The sequence below is a fragment of the Chinchilla lanigera genome, unplaced genomic scaffold (assembly GCF_000276665.1).
Source record: "Chinchilla lanigera isolate Chin_1 unplaced genomic scaffold, ChiLan1.0 scaffold00035, whole genome shotgun sequence".
Taxonomy (NCBI): domain Eukaryota; kingdom Metazoa; phylum Chordata; class Mammalia; order Rodentia; family Chinchillidae; genus Chinchilla; species Chinchilla lanigera.
In genome coordinates, this window is record NW_004955436.1 from 8452240 (window position 1) to 8471457 (window position 19218).

Here is a 19218-nt window from a genome sequence, read left to right on the forward strand (position 1 = left end):
CCTGGGCTACAAAGTGAGCTCAAGGCCAGCCTGAACTTCACAGTGAAACTGTCTCAGACAAAGAAAACTTTTGCTAAATTTACTGAACAGTTAAATGGACACAGTGACTATCATTGTGTGAGAAACTACATGGGTTTATGTGCTTAGGAGCATGGAATCAGGCAGGTTTGCCTTAAGTTCTATTATTTAAACATATTTTGGGATATGCTATATTTGAATTACTTGAATTTAGACTTGTTAAGACTCTCAGATTTACTAGAATACATTGTACAAGAGGAAAATAGAAATATTCTCAATATATACAAATGCCACAGAGGGTGTTTCCAAACTTATTTTATTTAATAACTTCCAAGAATTGAAGATTTCTATATCAAGTAACTTTTTATCAGCAAGAGTGCCTAGAAATAATTTTAGAGATCTTTTTAGGGAAGCAGATACTTTTTTTAAGGTCCAGATGATATGGACCCTGGTTAGATCACTGCTATTGAAATAAATCATGTTTTAGGGTACTATCAGTCAAATGAAATGTCATCTTCACTATCTCTGTATAAAAACAAGTGAAGATTGTACATAATTTCTTAAACAGTGAATGATACAGAGCATCATCTATATTTTTACACTGGGCTTTGGGATGCAAGGCAATGTCTAGAATTTCTATGAGAGCAGGAGGCACACATCACACACACAGAAACTCAGCACTGTTCTCTGTTTGATTTTTACTCTTTCCTCAGTTCAGCCAATAATATCAGTAACTCTTTGTGAAGTAATGTAAGATTGTCCTCCCAAAGTTCTTCTAGGGAAAACATCTATAAACAGGCATACTTAAAGGTTTTTATAAGTATCAATAAATTCCTTAAGTCCAGCAATGATTGGACCATGAAAGATAAACTTGGGGAAGAAAATGCCCATCTCAAGTAGAAAATTTATGTGTTAAAAATCACAATACAGTGAAAATGTTTGCAAGGATAATTTCCTTTTACCTGATAGGTTTTTCCATTAAAACATTACAAAATACTTAAAAGGAGAGCACAGAATTAGTTTCTTTTGTTTTACATTCAGAGGTTGGACTTGATACTAATTATTGTTTTCCGATCCAGTATTCTGCAATTTTAGTTAACATAAGGAGGTGTTAAAATGGTCCCAGTGGTTCTGTTCATTCAGATTATAAAGTAAAAAGGGCTTAAAATTGTGAAATTTGGCAAATGAGCCTTTTCATTTATGGATGACAAAGGCAAGTTCCAGGGAAGAAAATGACCAACCAAGATGACCCACCTGCTCAGGTATCCATTCATGTCACTGCTTGCAAATCTGGCTGCTCAGCAAATATTTTGCATTACTTCATTTTGTTTGGTTTTATTAAAGACACCTGATCTCAGTCCCAACTCCCGGAAATGTTGCTTTACTAGTTATGAGAAAGCGCTCAGGAATTTCATTTTTTAAAAAAGAAATCCTGAGTATAGAGATGTGTAGATAAAGGTAGAAAATAAAAGCCTAAATATAGTTAATGTGTAATTAACACTATAAAAAATTATTATAAATGGAGACAGTAGAGAAAAAGTTTCTTGTAAGATCCTCTACGTAAAATTCCAAGCCCTTCAACATTCCTATTTATATCCATTCTCAAGATAAATTTTATTCATTCTCTGTATGCAAATTGTAGCCAAGATACACATTTCTGTTCCTTATGCTACCAAAGTTTCATTTAAGGCTTTTTTGTAGATAGCACACCATAAGAAATATACTGTAATCCAGAGCTCTCAATGAAATATTATTCCTGACCTTCCTTGTTAATTAAAAAAAAAAAAAACTGAATTAGTCCTTCCACTAGTTTAGGGAAAAAGTTAAGAAAGGGAAGAAAGAACAACTTACCTTTAAATATATATGACTCCAGATAAAGCAAAACTAAAAGCTTACCACAATTTTAACAAAAAAAGGAAAATTCAACATGATTTAAAGTTTTTGCATCCCATTTAAGGAATGTTCTTTACTAAGTTGACAAATTCATTACTTAGTTCTGTTGTTCATAAGGCAGTCTCATGACACTGGCTCAGAAAATCAAGTATACAGTTAAAGCCATTTGAGACCACCACATGATGTATAAAAGCATTTATCAACATTTTATGCTTGCTTTAGAAGGCTGATCTGTTAAACTTGTGACTCCTATTGAAAAGAATAAACAAGAAAATCAATGGTATTAGTTTATCCTTATAAATAGGTTAAGAAGTCATTCATAAGGTGTATTTAGAAAACTTCTAATGTTAGATATGTGTATAATTCTTATTTTTCAACATACTTGTGGGCCAAGGAAGTGGTTAATTAATATATGAACTTCAAATGCTTTTAGGCAGATACCTACTAAAAGGTATACAAAATATAAATAGTAATGTATATTTTCAAAACTTTTAAATAAACACAAAGAATTTATGGGTGTACATATTATAATTTCAAAGTCAACACTAGCACATAAGTTTTTCTTATCTAAGTACATACGAGTACTTCCTATTGAAAGACATGCACCTACAAATACATGGCCATGCATATAACCTTGCTTTCTGCCACTCGCAAGAAAGTTAGAATATACAGTATTGTACATTGTCTCAACTTAAATCATATGGGGGAATTAATGAATATGACATTAAGAAATTCTGATCTAAGAAATAAAAATACAAGGAGATCATTATTCCGTAGGTTAAAAACACTGAAGACTGATGGAAAGTTAAGATTTAAATTGCTCGTCCCAGTAATCTTGAAAGATACAGGAGAAAACAGGACTAGCTGTAAACACTCAGAATGTTTGGTCTGGCAATCAGGAATAGAACTTTTGTAATCTAGCCATCCAGACTACAGACTTAAACCATGGGTGGTTCAGCCCGGAGAGAAATGGTGCAGTTGGGGGCAGCTCTCCGCAAGGCAGGGGTTGCGGATGGAGATCTGGGTGCCCATCTGGATGGGAGACGGCGATTTGCGGGCCTAGCAGGACGCAAAAATCCTTTTCCATGGGTGGCTTTCACAGCCATGGGTTCCTAGGGCACAAAAAAAGACATCAATCTCACTACACGGACACTAACAACAGGCTCCAAGTATGGGATTAATGTCTTAGGAAACGTATGAGCAAGAAAAACACTAAAAACTAAACAAGGTATTTGTCTAATATTTGTAGCCTTACATGTCATGCTTTAATAAGAATTTCAATTTTACTATGGAATTTGGCATGAATTTTAATATAATTGATCTTCTTGTAGAACTACAAACACAAGAGTCAAATGTTCAAGAAAACCAACTTCAACATGATGGAACTAGGATGTTTCTTAATGGGATATTTATGGAAGAAAAATTTTTTTTGTCTTTTTGACTCATTGACACTTTCAGAGATCATAAATCAAAAGTGATTCATTTGATCCTTTTTTAAAAAAACTGAGGATCATTGATTGTGAAACTATTTCATAAGAGATTGATTGACTGATTTTTATTACTCCATGTCTGCAATGATAATATTTACATTCCTTGTGGGGGGTTGGTACATGTACATAAAATATCTTAATTCTTTTTTAAAAATTCTCTTGCCCTCCTATTCCTTCCCTCCATCTCTTGATCCCCTTAATATTTGAGAAATATCCCTCTACTTCCTGTCATTTGTTATGTTGCTCTTTATTTACACTTTGGGTTTCTCATAGAATACAAACCAAGTGATATTTAAGCTTATGTGTTTGATTTATAACACTTAACATGAGGCCTCAAGCATCCATTTTCCTATAAATGACTCAAGTTTGTTTTTCTTTATGGCAGAGTAGTATTCCGCTGTGTATAAATACCACATTTTCTTTATCCACTTATCTGTTTATAAGAATACAGGCTGCTTCCATGATTTAGCTATTATGGATTGTGCTGTTGTAAACATGGGTATGCATGGATCACTGTATTGTGATGTCTTTAACTCTTTTGGGAAGATACCTAGAAGGGGAATAGCTGGGTCAAATTATCATTAAAACTTTTTTGTGTGTTTAGTGCTAAGAATGAAAACCAGGACCTCATTCACACTAGGCAGGTGCTCTACTACTAACCTATACTCAAAGTCCTAAGATACTTTAAATACATTTTCACTCTAGGAGTTAATAAAACATTGCTATCTACATTGGACATTCAGTAAGTGAAATTATTTCCCTCTTTTTTCTTTCATTTTATTCCCTCTTTCTTTTGATGGAAGAATAGCTTCCTTGGACACTAACAATTATGCAATTACACAGCTTCCATGACACTTTATACACTTATATCTGATTGGCTTTCTTTACAAATCTGCACTCTTTGATTTGAGATGGGCAGTGTGGATGGGCTTAGTTTCTATTATTTCAGTCATGATCTGGGTTTTCTTTTTCTCTTTGGAGATTTATTTTTTAAATTTATTCACAGGGGAAAACAAAACACGAACAAAAGAAAAATACTCCTAAGAATCTATAGCATAGTACTCCTGTCCCAAATCTTCAAACAATGGAAAAAAAAAATAAAAAAGGAAACATTTTGCATTCCTTATTGGTTAACGAGAATTTTTGTTGGATAACGTACACAAGTTTTCATTTTCTGTCTCCAGCCATAGCACCTTGCAGGTATGGGCTCAACTAAAATGTAAAGGAATACAAATTCAGGGTAATAAATTAATTACACTCTATGAAATTACACTCTATGAAAACAGGCAAAATTACACTCTATGAAAACAGGCAAAGTTTCTGATAAGATGGATGAAACTGATATTTTTAAAGAATTTAAAAAGCATATTTTTTTTACATCGAGGCAATCTGCAAGGTTTAAAATACAGACATTATGTATATTAGAATTTTTGTAATGTTGACTAACAGTATAACTTCTTGTAATCTTTTGTAAGTTCTGTTCTTAAAAAGTGACATGCACAAAAAGGAATTAGTTTATAGCTCTTCATTTTAAACATCAGTTTCTTTGGTCTCTTATTCTCCTATATTTAATGCAGATTGTATTTTTTTAAATGGATAGGATGGAAAAAGGGTAACAATTTATTGAAATACTCACTTTTTGGCAGTTTTCAAGCAAGAAATATACATAAATAAGAATGACCTTTTCCTACATACCGTGTCTTAGTTCTACAGGTAAGAAAACTTTATTAGGCTCTGTTTAAAATTTGTGTTTTACGAATATTCACATTGTATGACCAGTCCTATGAGAACATAATCAAATGCTAAGTATAACTGAACCAGGCATATTTGATAACTGCAAAGTCAAAGTTCTTTTGACAAATATTTTCTATATCCTTAAAAAATAAATCTTTAAAGAGTAAAATTGTGTAAATTCACAAATTTACATTTTCAATTTAATAAAAAAATAGATGACAGATCTTTGATCTTCCCGAAGTTCTTAAATCCACTTACTATATTAATGTCATTTATTCATTTTTTTACAGAGTTATAATGTGCTGGTCCCGTTCTTAAAAAGTACATGTTAAGTTCACATTGAGTTATATTTATTCACAAAGGATCAAGACGCTAAGAAGATGCCAAAACGTGTGTCTGCCTTCTATTTATATGAACGGGCCGCGGAACTGAACCAGAACCTGTGCTAAACACAGATGCAGTCCCACCACACCATGCAGCTTGCTTTCTTACCTCAGCCACCTTTCTCTGATCTCCTCCTTGCTTCACTTGCTGCCCCCCACACCAGACTGTCCTTGGCTGAAACTCTTGCTCCATTTGAATCCCTTCTAAATGTTGACCTGACGGGGTTCTACCACCGATGTCACTGTCACATTTGGTCCACTTTTCTCCCAAGCATTTAGAATTCCATGATGCAGACCCCGCTGATGTCTCATATGTTTTCAGCAGCTTTTCCACAACTCCATAATTTGACCTGGGGTCAGCTGATCTTGGTCGGTCAGATAAATTACTTGGTCGCCAGTCTCGCTCGTGAAGCATATTCCGGTAACTGCCAGGACTGATACGCTCCTGCATTTGTCTGACTGGGCCGGTTGTGGATTTCTTGGTATGATTATCAGGCACATTTTCTGTGGGTTCAGGCACACGAGCACTGGTTTTCTGAATATAAGTCACATTGTCACTTTCTGATTTGCCACCCACAGGAGTAGTTAAGGTAATCGAAGGCTTACTGTCTTCGGATGATTGCGAGTAGCCTTGATTTTGCTGTGTCACATGACAATTTCTGTCTGTTCCAAACACAGTTCTATTAAACTCATCAGTCTTTGTTGCCAGCTTCTCATTCCTTGTGGTCCTTTCAAAGCCACAACTGAAACTTCTGAGCGGGCCATTGCTCTGTGCCACTGAGGAACCACCGTCATTCCTTACATGAACAACAGGATGAGATTTAGCAGGGTGATTTGGAACCACATTTTCAAATTGTGGCTTGTTAGGAGTAGAGCAGGTATTCTGAATCCACAAAGTAGAGGGGCTCTTTGTGGCATCTCTCTCAACACTGCATGGGCTCATGCCCAGTCTAACGCTACCCAGAGGCTTGCTATCCACTTGGACTTCTGGTGTCAAAGAGGAAAACATGGCACTGTCTTCCAAAGTCTTCCCTTTATCTGGACCCAATGCAGGTATCTCATGTTGTCTCGAAAGAAAAGGAGGAGTGCAGTTCGTTTCACTCTGACCCCCACGGGCTACCCAGCTGTTGTGGTCTGCACTTTCCTTCAGCTGTTCTTGGGCTTGTTCAGAATATGAGCTGGGGAAATTTCGAGACGTGCTCCTTGGAGGAGGAACTGGTGGGATTTCCTGTCTTTGCAAATCAACTGCACCAACTCCATGACTTTTTACAGAGTTGTTTTGGAACACACTGGCACAGCTCAGATTCTTTCGATTTTTCTGTTTTTCTTTCTCTACATTGTTTGGAAAAATGCACTGGCTGTTGTTGATCAAGTGGGTCCCCTGAGGTGCACTGATTGCATTCGGCATTTCCTGGAGAAAAGAGTCTGACTTCATCCTAGATAATTGTAAGATGGGATATCTTAGTGATAATTTTATTTAGGATGAGCTCCTACAAGAAAACATGGGTTTCTGCTATGGAAAAGGGAGTCACAGTTTCCTCAAACACAATTTTTATACAAATGTTCAAGTCAAAAACTTCAAGACCCCTTTGTTGTAGGTCAAAGTCAGCACTCAGTGTTACATTCAAGGTTCTACACGTTCTGCCTGCCTGAAGCTATCTTTATCATTTTGGCTACTACTTGAAACTTCAGAGTAAACTCTGAATGTACTGTGCCACCTCTTGTGTTTCTGCTATTGAATTCCCATTTCTATAGCTTTTCTCTTGCCATTTCCTTACCTCCTCTTTGCCTTTGGAATTCCTACTCATCAGGTAATGGGAGCTCATCTTACTCCTCTTGAATTTGAAATAACAAATTAAGTAGTAAGATAGAAATCTGAATAAAAGTGCAGTGAGACAAAAGTAATTCCAAAGGGAAGGTGTCTCTTGAGCTCAAAAGAAAGGTAAGCTTTTTTTTTTTTTTTAATGAGTCCAGTGAGGGCATACAGGCAGGTTAAACTATGATAAAAACAGTGAAGCCATTCAAGAATCAATGAGTACTTTGGTGTGGGTGGATTTAAAGCATAGTGGAGTAAACAATGAAAAATGGGAGAAGTTGTGTCCATGCATGATGTCTTCCGGAAAAACTGCAATGTCTCTGAATGATACATGAAAAATTTTCAACTTTTTTCTAAAAGCCATCATGTGACAATGTAAGTTTTGAACTAGGTGGTACTTGTAAACAAAAACTGGAAAATAAGTCTTTTTTCTGAGTTATTTAAGTAAAAACCTCAAATATAGCATGAATGTGGATTCACAAACAAGCTTAATCATATCAATAAATGTAACTCACATAGACCTATTCAACTTATAAATGATTAGCTTACAACAAAGTACAGAGAAATACCCACTACCAAAATGGTAGGAAAAGCTAAATGGGTCAGGGGAGGCCAAAATTATGTATAAAACACAGCTAGTTTAGAAAATCCATTGCAAGTCTGTGCAAAAATTCTCTCTCAGCTTCCTAAGAGCTAAGGAAAAACAAGCGAGTGCACCGTTGCCGCTTTTAAGAGGCGCATATGGCTCCTTCAGGAGGGAGACTAACATCAGAATAACCCATCTTGGTTGACCATGTGGAGACTTCAAAATTAATTTGTAATTTGGCTACAGCTTACTCTCACAGTTATATTTTGTTTCTGAATTGAAGTGGCATTGTGTGCGTGTGTATGTGTGAACATATTTATGTGTTATTCTGAAAATTACATTACATATGTCTTTGTAAAAACTAATTGTAGAGAAGTAAGTGACTCTTGGGTGTAAAATGTTTCAGTAGAACATCATATATAATTGTCATACCACATTCTTAATTTCTGACGTAGTTTAAAGTTGTATTTAACAGGGTAAGTCCATTGGTGTACTCTTCCATTAGCCAAATAATCAAAATGAAAGAGAACTATATTTGATAAGGTACATACAGAAAATGGAATATTACTCAGCAATGAAGAAGAATAAAATCCCATCATTTGCAGCAAAGTGAGTGGAACTGCTGGACATCATATAAAGCAACATAAATGAGACACAGAAAGATATGCATCACATTGCAAGTATCATACCTTCTCTCCTACATGTTGAAAGACACAGAAAGACAACCTGAAAGAAGAGTCACTAGGCTGTGGGAAGGGTGCTGATAGGAGAGGAGGAGGAGGGTACAGGGAGGCGAGTGCGTGGAGACGGTCAAGGCAGGGTGCAGCGTGGATGGGAACATCTCAGTACAGTTAATTTATACAATCAATGTGCCAATGATTTTAGTAATAATTCCACATCTTCCAGAGAGTCAGTTGTGCAAACATTATTATGTAAAGTAAAGCACAGTTTACTCATGAAAAATAAAATAAAATTAAAAGGAATGATATAAGAGGATATTTCTTAATCTTTTCTGGAAGATTTACTTAACTAACTGCCGAGAGACTAAAGGACTCCTAATCATCCAATTGCACAGACAACTGGAAGATCTGTTTTAAGAACTAGGGAACAGAAAGGTACACAGTTGGAGGCTATCCCTATCCAACACATGCATTTTAATAACTCATTCATTCTCACTAACAGAATGTAAGGAGGAGGCAAATAATACTGTTTTGGTATTTCTGAAATAAGATAAGCGTAGAGGTCCCGTCTCACCTTCGGTGGTTACACCGCTTTCGAATTTCCTCTTGAAAGCTGCACAGTTCTTCACTAACTTTAGCGAGTTCTTCAAGAGCCTGTGAGCAGAGAGGCAAGCGCAGGTCAGCACCCTGAGACACAGGCGTCGGAGAAACCGTGTACAGCCAATGTGGTCTACTCACTGTGCTAAGGGCACCAGAGCAGCTCTTCCTCTCCTCTCCTGAAGCCCCTGGGCCAGGCTGGGCCTCGTATTCCTCTTGTTTGTCTGTGGCCAATGGGTCCATGAACCCTACTTTTGATTGTTTTGGTGACTTTTGTCCCTTACACACTGAGTTACATTCATCAAGTAAGCTCTGCTCCATCTCTTGCACCTTTTTCCGAGAGCTGCTGTGATCCATCTCTGTGAATTCACATTGTCCTGAACTGAGCTCATCTGGAGAAGATGTCAAGGTTTCATCGCCAACACCCTTCTCATGATCAAGACCAACGATCTTCAAACGTTCACTCCTGTTGATTTTCCTCCGAAGCTTTACTTCTTGGCAAAGCTGCATGAAAACAAAATTAAAACTCTTTTGCCCTCGCTGACTTTGCCAGAACTTTTTATAACTCAGCAAACCACTGTGCGTCCTCTTTGCCACATGACCATACACTACCCTGACTCCAAATAGTATCTTGTGCGTATGGGCTAGCTGTAACCACCTTGGTGAATCATAAAGAGTGCTTTTAGTAGAATGGTGCATCGATGCTAAGTTCTGTATCTTGGACAGAGAATCAACTCAATGAAAAATAAAACAACTCCTTATCAATACATAGGTTCAGAAGCACTGTCAAAAATTGGAAAGTCTCCAATCGCTTCAGAAAGAATCAAGAGTTTAACTTACAATAAAGTCATGTATTTTAAACATATGCCCTTACTTATACACAAATATTTAACTGTCTAAATAGCAGATAATCTCATATAGTAAGTCAGTTTATTCTGCTCCCTAAATAGACACTTGGTCATCAGGAAATGTTTCCTTTGGTCGGTCAATTACACTGGGGAGGGCTACAGATTGCTGAGATGTTTTTAACGCCAAGCATATACGCGTTCTAAAGAAAGTTTCTCATTTAGGGTTAAAACAAATGTGCCAACAGAGTCCTAAGGCTTTGACCATCTCTTCACCTGTGTTAAAGAGGATCCTAAGTTATTTCTTGGTGAGATATTTGTTATGTCTGCAGACATTCAGCTCACTCCCAAACAGAGGAAGGAAAGTGGCCTTCTCTTTAGGCTTGAGTTTTGGGAAAGCTTGTCAAATTTCCAAAGAGGCTTTCAGGTAAATATTAACAAGAATGACTCTGCATTCCATAGCCACAGTCAGTATCTACATAACATGCATTGTTATTCAGGAATATAAGAACAAATATATTGGTGCTTAATATTCACCTAAAACTCAGTGGAGAAAAGTATTAAATATAGTTGATGCCTGAAAGATACATGGTGATTTATTTTCTTAATACTTTTCAACTTATAAATTGTCACTGCAGATGGTCAAGACAGCATCAAACAACAGCTGTGAATCAACAGTCTCTGCAAAATTATTTCTACTCAGCTGCTGTATGTGATATGGCTTGGGCTCACCAGGAGGGATATCTTCAAAAGCAGCTCTACAAAGGGGTATGTTACAGCTAGGGATGCTGTTGATGATGTTGCCCTTTTTTGGAGAAGTCATGGGTGAAAACAAAATAGTTTTGGTTTCAGAATAGGGAGAAAAGTAATATTCCTGGAAAATAGGTTGGCTTTTGTCTTCTGAATATGGAGAAATAAGCACTTGATAATTTTTGTGTTAGTTACTAGTAAGATAGTGTCGTTGCTGCACTTAACATTCAATGATTCCTGTGGTCTCAAACTCATCTTTCTTTTTCTGTACCTCATACGTTTCCTTATGTGTGCTTTTACTCCATCGTACATTCTCTTGGGAATTTAGGTGAGGAATGAATAGACACATAATTTAAGGCAATTAATGGAAAACTCTTTATTTTGCATAAGGGACTCTGTCTTACCTGATGCTCGGCTTTTATCAATGGTTATCTGATCATACTACCAGGGGAGGCAAGGAGGAAAGTTTGCAATTTGAAAGCAGGACTTGTTTCGCAGGTGGCTGTGAACTGTTAATAGTGTTCAAGTAATCCAGACTCTTCCTTTGCATTACTCTAAGTTTCAAATGATTCCAGTGTGTACATCACAGTCTTTTCAGAGTAAGTGCAGTGACTGGGTGGTGACCGAAAGGAGACTCGTGAGCATCTTGAAGCCTAGAGCTGCATGTGCTCACTAAATGTCACCACTTGAAATCACGGATGTTCTAGTGCACACTTGAGTCTATAATTCTCTGGCACAGAGATCAAAACTGCATCTGATTTAATACACAGAACACAGTCCTGTACATTTAGTGAATACAGTCTATTATGTTTGTGGAATGACACAATTTTTCTAAGTATTGATTTTCTAATTTTAGCATTAGAAAATTCCCTTGATTCTTCTCTGTGATATGTGAAAGTACATTCTTCCTGCTTTTCTCAATGTTTGTACTTGGCTATGCGGCCTGTAAGAAGGCACCTCTCATTTACACACACACATGTGCACACACACACTTGCATGTGCACACACACTGCCAGTACTCATGTACTGAAAACATCTATGGACACTTTGTGTAATCACATTATCTATACATATTTCCAACTATGCAGCTGCAAGACACAATAACATAACAGCTACTCTGTAAGATGACAAAAATATCACAGCCCCTTCTGCCCTCCTGATACAGGAAGGGCCAGTATCAGTGATGACCCTACTGAAAGCATGCTTACTGCCTATTAATTGATAAGGCTAATATTTACCGCATATGGTGTCTATGATTATCAGAATAATCATTGAACAACAGCAAATTTAACCAATCAGCAGATTATGTTAGCTACATGGCTTAAGTAATAGACTAGACCAATCCTGCATCAGGTAATTTGTTGGATGTTAAAATTATCCAAGATTGTCACCATGTGGACCTCCCAAGGCTTTGGGAACCAACAGTCCATGACTGGGTCAGTATCTGATTGAATTAAAGTTTAGAGTCTGATTTAACAAAGGCATCTCCTTATTGATCCAACCTCAGCCTCTGGGTGCAGAGGAGTTAAAGGGACAAGCAGAACACATTTTCCAAATTATGAAGGGACAAGGGGTGTATTGGTCATTTAATCTCTGATCATACTCCATAGGACTGCCGTCTCTTTTCTTTCTTCTTTCGTTTTGGCTCGCAAATTTGTCAACTTTTATGTTATTCACAAACAACTAGCTGGTTGTCCATAAAAACTGTTTCCATTATAAACATTGAAAACATTCATTTTTATTGCCTGCAAACAAAGGCCAAGGAATCTGCTAATATAATTGCTTTGGTAAGGGGCATAAAGCCATATGAGTCAATGTTGTAGATTTAAAGCAAGGTAAGTATAAATATCTTCCAGCTGAAGCAAGTTTGAATACACACCAATGCAAACGCTTAAAGGAAACAGTCTAAGTCTAACAGGCTAAGTGATAGTCTAGGGGAATACAATGACTGTATCAGTCGTGGCATGTCATTTTCCACAATCCCTTTTCTAATAAACATAGCGTAACTTGCCACAAAAAATCTCACATCCACTGCCATCTTGTTTGATATATCACAGTCCTTTTGATTATAATTTTTTTGCTACACATTATTTGTAAATCTGCTCAGCAAATCTATATTCTAAAGCCCAATTATAACTTTTCTAATATACTTTCCACCAATTATATATTTCTTGCATCTGTACGCATAGGCCTTGGTATTTACAAGCATATGCAGACTGCATACAACATTTGATACCAAGCTTATTCATCCTGAAAATAATACACTGATGCATTCTACAGTGATATGGCAAATCTTGACTTTCATGCAATGCTATAAAATGAACATGGTCCCTGAGATGCCTTTGGGTAAGGCTATGTTATTTTTGGTCTAGTAAATGTCACCGAGACATGTATCTCTCCAGCAGAATAAAGGACATAAAAATAGTTTCCAATACAAAACAAACATCAACAGAATTTTCATGCTGACTTTGAACTCTATGACACATTCAAAATAAATCAGCGTGTACCTCTTCTATCTTCTTCTGCATGATCTTCCACTGACTTTCCCATTCCTTCCTTTCATTGTCAAACTGGTCCAGTAATTCCATCTTTTCCTTATGCCAGTCAGTCTCTGTGTTCGCCCAGTGCTTGTGCAGGTCCATGGCAGCTGTGCGAGTGTCAGCGAAGAAGTGTTTCTGCTGGTCTCTGCTTTCTCGCCACTGTTTCTTGGAAGCTTGGAGTTGTTTTATTTGAAGCAGTCTCACTTGCCTTTAAAATAAAGCCTAATGTAAACATAAGAGAGAGTGCCACTGCGTGTGCTTTCTGAAAACATATTTGGTCATTTTGTCATGAGCTGCTGACATAAACTATAGGAACACTGGATTCAAAAGAAGAGATGACAGCAATCTGCTTAAGAAGAAATGAATATGGTCAATAATCACTGTTGTCTTAAGGGTTTTTTTTTTCCCTTTTGGAGACAGGGATGCAAAAGTTATAACGGATATGACGCTTAAATGCACATGTGCATATAAACATTCCTTTAACTACCTACCTAATCAAACAATAAAATGTTATGGATATATAAGAGTCTAAGCATGAAATTCAACTGTATACGCATATCTGTATGACTGAATTACTCCTGCTGTTCTGAAGCAGGGCCAGCCTGCAGTCTCAGCTCTGTCCTCAGAAAGCAAATCCATGCCAAATGTTGTTCCTACACCAGCCGGGACCCCAAGCTGGAAGTCAACTCGGGGGACAGATTTTGGTGAGAAACCAATCCACATCATCAAAAATCATTATTTCACTTCATCAAGTAAATTCTAAATTCATCAAAACTATCCTGTATATTAAAATTTAGTAATATTCTATTTTCCTTCCAATGATAATATATGAATGATAACCTGTTTAGCACATTCAATAGAAAGAATTAAAGAAAAATTTTTTGTTCAGTTTTCAGAGAATCTTCTTACTGAAATAATGAGATTGCTCACATTTGGGGTATGTATATTTAGAGTTTGAAAATACAATTTAAAGCACCAGTGTCTTCTACGAATTCACAGACTAGTTATAAACATTAAACGACATACTGAATGCAAGGAAGTGTGAGACATTTAATTTTTTTAGACTCTTTGAGATAGGGTCTAATTCTGGGTTTTTCAGGCTGGCCTTGAACTCACTACTTAGCGCAGATTGGCCTTATACTCAGAGCAATCCTGCCTCAGCCTTCCAAGTGGTGGGATTACAGCTATATGCTACCATGTCCAGCTGATATTTTTTCCTTTAAAATCTTGCTTAGATTTAGACTGAAAATAGTTTTAATTTTTTAAATTAAATTTATTTTTTTTGAAAATAGTTTTTATTAAGTCATATATCTTTTTAGTGGGTAGAAAAGCAAATTTAAAAATGTATGAACCTGTTTAAAGTAATTGTGGCTACAAGAAATTGAGGACTGCTGATATAGCTCAGTGGTAGTAGGTGTACTTAGTGTGTGCAAGATCCTGTGTTCAACCCCTAGTACCAGAAAAAAAATTCAATTCTTCAGTAGCTAATGGGTTGCTAAAATACCATAACTTACCAACATCCACTTATGCTAATTATGGATAAAGCTTCCAATAAGCAATATACCATGGGTGCTAATATTGTAAAATTAAGTCTACATAAACAGACAGTGAGCACAGTATTGTATTCAATATAGGGGCATATTCATATCCCCAAAATTAGATATACATCATCAAAACCTAATCTTACTCTTGTCAGACTGTTCTGAACATACATATTGGAATGAGAAATGGTTTTGAACACACACATACATACATATATATGTCTATTTTTGAACCACAGACTATCAATGAATTATAAGCCTAATGAGCATGAAAAAGTGAAACTGTGTGCTTCCTCCACCTTCAGAAAAAGCCTAATAATAGAGATCAATGTAAGATGAATTTCACTCTTAGCAGATAGGCACAGAGCTGTCTACTCTCTCAAACTATTCTCTAGAGACACTTTGATAATTTTTACCTACTTTTTTGCACTCACAGCATCATGATTAATTCAAGGAAATAAGTAGTTCCAAACTTAGCTATAAAGATGCTATTGTGTCTTATTTTATTCTCTTAGCTAAGCTTATTTCTAACTTCAGTTTCTCTCTTCTGACATCCTTTCTTCTGTTCTCATCCACCCCTGCATCCAGTAACCAGAAGTACTTGCCATAATAAATGTCAATGAAGGCCCAACAAAATGAAAACAGTAAAGAATTGACAGAACTTTGTTTTGTCTGCCGTGGTTAATCTAGCTGTCACTGATCCCGATTCCCTAGTCAGCTTTTAAGTTTGCCTCACGCCCATTCACAGGATGTGCAGCCTGTGCTTATTTTGAGGTTGGCAGACTACTTTAAAACTCTATGTAATGGTGAGCTAAAGCTGCCCTGCTGACTAGAAGTCATTTGCCAGTGGAATCTCTTAGGAAGAGTGAAGTAGTTAAAATATCAAGAGATAGCCTCAGATTTAACCAAAGAAATTATAAAAAGGGAGCACACAAATTACAAGAGTCCTGGATAAAAAAAATGCCATGATATTCCATGTTCTTTGCCAACTGCCTTTAGACACTGGAAATGTTCAGACATCATCAAAGCTTTCCTATAATTAGGGAGCAAATGACTCCAATTTTGCTTTCTATTCCAAGTCTTCTTGAGCCACTTCTCTATCACTTTAAAAAGTCCCAGAACCTCTCCTTTTTATCTATCAGATGATCATCCAAAAATACTCTGAACAAGTATTGCTTTAGGTAAGAGGGCTCTGTCTGTGCCCAGGTAACATTCCTTGAATCCCACACTGATCTGCAAAGAGCCAAACTCCTCACTTACTTTGGAGAAGGGCCAAGGTGCAGAGCTTCACCTCTCCAGGGCCAGAGCGATTTCTACTGCCAGAAAATGTAATAGTTTTGGATCAAAGGAAGGCTTTGCAAGAAAATTTCTATAGAGCACTATCTGTGCCAGTTTTTTTGTGGGAGAATTTAGTTAGCTTTGCTAGCATTTCAGTCTTGTCATAAACATCAAGTGTGACAAAGCTGAATATATGACTACTTCCTCTTGTAAAGATAAAGGGGAGAAGAGGATAGTCTAGAAGTTTCAGCCAGAGAAAGAATGCTTTTTTAAAAAGTGTCTAAACAGTGTGGATTGTAATGAATGCTTGCTAAATGTCCGGTCCTTGGTTTATTCCTTCGGTCTTTCTCCCTCCTTCTTTCCTTCTCCTCTTCCTCTGTATCCCTTTTCTTTGTCTGGAGTTAAATTGATTATTTTAATCTTTAACTAGAAAACGGAAAGAAGCAAGTCTCGTGGAGTAAATGCTCTTCCTGTTCTCATCAGTTTTCCTTCGCCCCAGTGTTTTCCAAGTATTTTCAAAGACATATATAATGTTACATATTTAGGGAGAAATTTTTGTTAGTAAAATAGTAAATATAAATCTTGTATAAAGTTGCTTTGGTGGTACAGGAATTCTAAATTAAATATTAAAAAACAAACTTTGTAGGGACAGAACGTTCTGTGATGAGAAGTTACGGGGTAAAATGGATCTGCGGATTTGAAAACTCAGTTTTAGTGTCTCCACGGAGGAAAACATAAAAGTTCTGTCTGTTCCCAGTCCTCTCTCTTCTTCCCACAGAGCTTGGCATCTACGTGGGAGAGAAGGATTTTTGTGTCCCTCCCCCAAAGATCTCTTTGCTGTCCATTTCATTTCACTCTTTTCAGAGTTTCATTCAGGATTGAAATTTCTTAGAGCAAATGTAAGAGGACAGAGTGAGCCACACTGCTCAGTCCTGCACGCGCTCTTCCCCCACCAGGAGAAGCTAACATTACATAATCCCTTTCCACCAACTTCTCCCCAGGGCTGCACGCCAGGAGTTGTGAGTGGTTTTGCCAAGTGTAGCGATGCGGTGAATGGTGTTGCTAGCCTTCCAGTCCTACTAGTAAGCACAGTCTGAGGGCAACGCAAGAGTCATACAGTGATTTGCATCCCCAAATTTGCCCCCATTTGTCCTGGCGACACCTCTGTACTCCCTTCCTAATATGCTTGGTGGTTACCGTTTCAACATCTGTCTCACCCACCGAAGGGCGGATTCTAGCCAAACTATCAGTTTTCAGAGAGGCTGGTTACCTCACTGCTACTTCTCTCTTCAGAGGTTTTTGTTCAGTTTTGTGCTTGCTTTCTGTTCTCGTTCTTCTATTTCTTTTTTCTAAACATTCTACTCTTCATATAATTGAAGATTTCTTATTTACCAGAGGTTGCATATCCCAATAGGAAAGCTGTGCACAGCAGGTGCTGCCAATCTCAAAATGCCTAGAAGAAGTCATCTGGCCCGAAGACGCTTTGCGTCCTATGAACTTGGAGGGATTAGGAATTCCCGTGCCATACCTATCTGAGTAATGCACCACTCGCTTCCAAAATTCTCTACCCCTCTTTCCAGGCTATTATAAACCACTTGCCTCATTTCCACTAATTAACAGATCTTCCTCCTCTATCATTCAGTAAACACGTCTTTCCAGAGACCATCCGGATTTGATTTTGTTACAGGGGAAAAGGCATTTTTTAGTGTTGCTTTTTATTGCTAGTTCAGCATGTTCTTCCTGTTCCAACAAGGTCAAAGAGATGCAACCACTTGCAATTTGAAAGCAATCCATTTAGTTTCTCATATAATTATCATTTCTTATCTCTCTAGTTATTTACTCAAACTAGAAAGCATCCAAGCTACACACACACCAATTTTACTTTTCTTAATAAAACATAAGCTTTCATAAAAACTTTTGGCTTGGGTGAACACATGTCCAAAGTGTTAGAAGATACAGCGGTGAGATTTCCTCCTTACTGCAGATTAACCCATTCGGAATGACTCAGATTTCAGCTCAAATGACAGAAGCACTTACCCTGCATTGCACACCATCACCTTCGACGAAACCATCACTGCAACTTTCAAACACCAACAGTCTCAAGGGCTGTGAACGCTAATCTTCCAATGTTAAAAGCTTTCATCCTAACACAAACTATGTTCTAATAAGGGTAGTCAGTGAAACCCCAGCATGGGCAGTGTTTTCTCAATGACCGAGAAGCAGTGTGTGAGAAGCACAGTCCCAGGAGCGGACGGCACTGTCAGTCCAGGCCTGCAAATCCACCCTCAGCAGCTGAAAGGCCTCCTTTCCAGGCAGTACAATCCGTTACGCACCCGCCCACTGTCCTTCAGCCCAGACCCAGGCACCAGCATAAGCAGATGTCCAAATCACGCTCCACTAGTTTACAATGCCTCAGCAGCAGCCCTCTGTATCTTGCCAGAATGAACCACTTGCTTCCAAATTTGCCAGAAAGTAACATACCTTATTTTGCACTGGGGGGTAATCTCGCAGCAGCTGGACCCCAGTCAGTCTCGCAATGGACAGAACAGTGGAGATCTAGCTGTCTTCAGAGCAAAGCTCAGCTCTGCAAATCTTCACAGAAATAAGGGGAAGGGGATGCAGCCCCAATCAACCCGTCCCACAGAGCGGTACTGACTAGTCCCTTTGAATCCTTCACCACATTCAACAGTCCAAGAGCTGAGCTCAGTGTCACAGCAGCCGCTAAGACTCCTGTGACGTCAGTGACTTGGAGCCGGCCTTCTGCCCCTGCTTCCAACCAGCTCTCTGTAACTTTAGAGCAGCTCCTACTGGGTAAACAACTCCAGGCCCAGGACATTTTTAACTTTTATAATGGAGCCTAGTGTTTTCAAACCTGCCAAGAGAGCTGGTGGTTAACATTACATGATGACAATAGCCAATTTTAGATTCCTTTTCTTAGGAAAAGTAAATTCATTTCTTATGGGCAGAAGCTATCCTCCTCCTTGCACTTCTCTCTCTCCTTCCTCAGCTGGGTATCAGGATGGACTTGGACGTTTCTGTCTGGATGTAGCAGAACATGGGAAGTGAT

General features: G+C 37.7%; 1 protein-coding gene across 2 annotated transcripts; it reads right to left on the bottom strand.

Moving 5' to 3' along the window:
• Positions 1-318: 318 nt before the first annotated feature.
• Kiaa0408 (KIAA0408 ortholog) lies at positions 319-18847 on the bottom strand. 2 transcript variants are annotated; one of them, XM_005389171.2, is made up of 6 exons: positions 18633-18847; positions 13300-13540; positions 9339-9701; positions 9175-9254; positions 5628-6954; positions 319-3023 (listed from the first exon to the last, which is right to left on the bottom strand). In XM_005389171.2, exons 2-6 carry the CDS (start codon positions 13432-13434, stop codon positions 2850-2852), a joined length of 2079 nt encoding a protein of 692 aa, XP_005389228.1. In that variant the 5' UTR covers positions 13435-13540; positions 18633-18847; the 3' UTR covers positions 319-2849. The 2 variants fall into 2 exon arrangements, with proteins under 2 accessions (XP_005389228.1, XP_013372084.1); XM_013516630.1 differs by having other exon boundaries at positions 13300-13554.
• Positions 18848-19218: the final 371 nt, after the last annotated feature.

Coding starts and splice junctions, on each gene's coding strand:
- Kiaa0408 (XM_005389171.2), bottom strand. CDS start 13,434: ATGGACCTGCACAAGCACTGGGCGAACACAGAGACTGACTGGCATAAG. Junction 9,702..13,299: donor TGCAGAAGAAGATAGAAGAG/GTACACGCTGAT, acceptor GTTTTCATGCAG/CTTTGCCAAGAAGTAAAGCT. Junction 6,955..9,174: donor AAGCGGTGTAACCACCGAAG/GTGAGACGGGAC, acceptor ACAATTATCTAG/GATGAAGTCAGACTCTTTTC.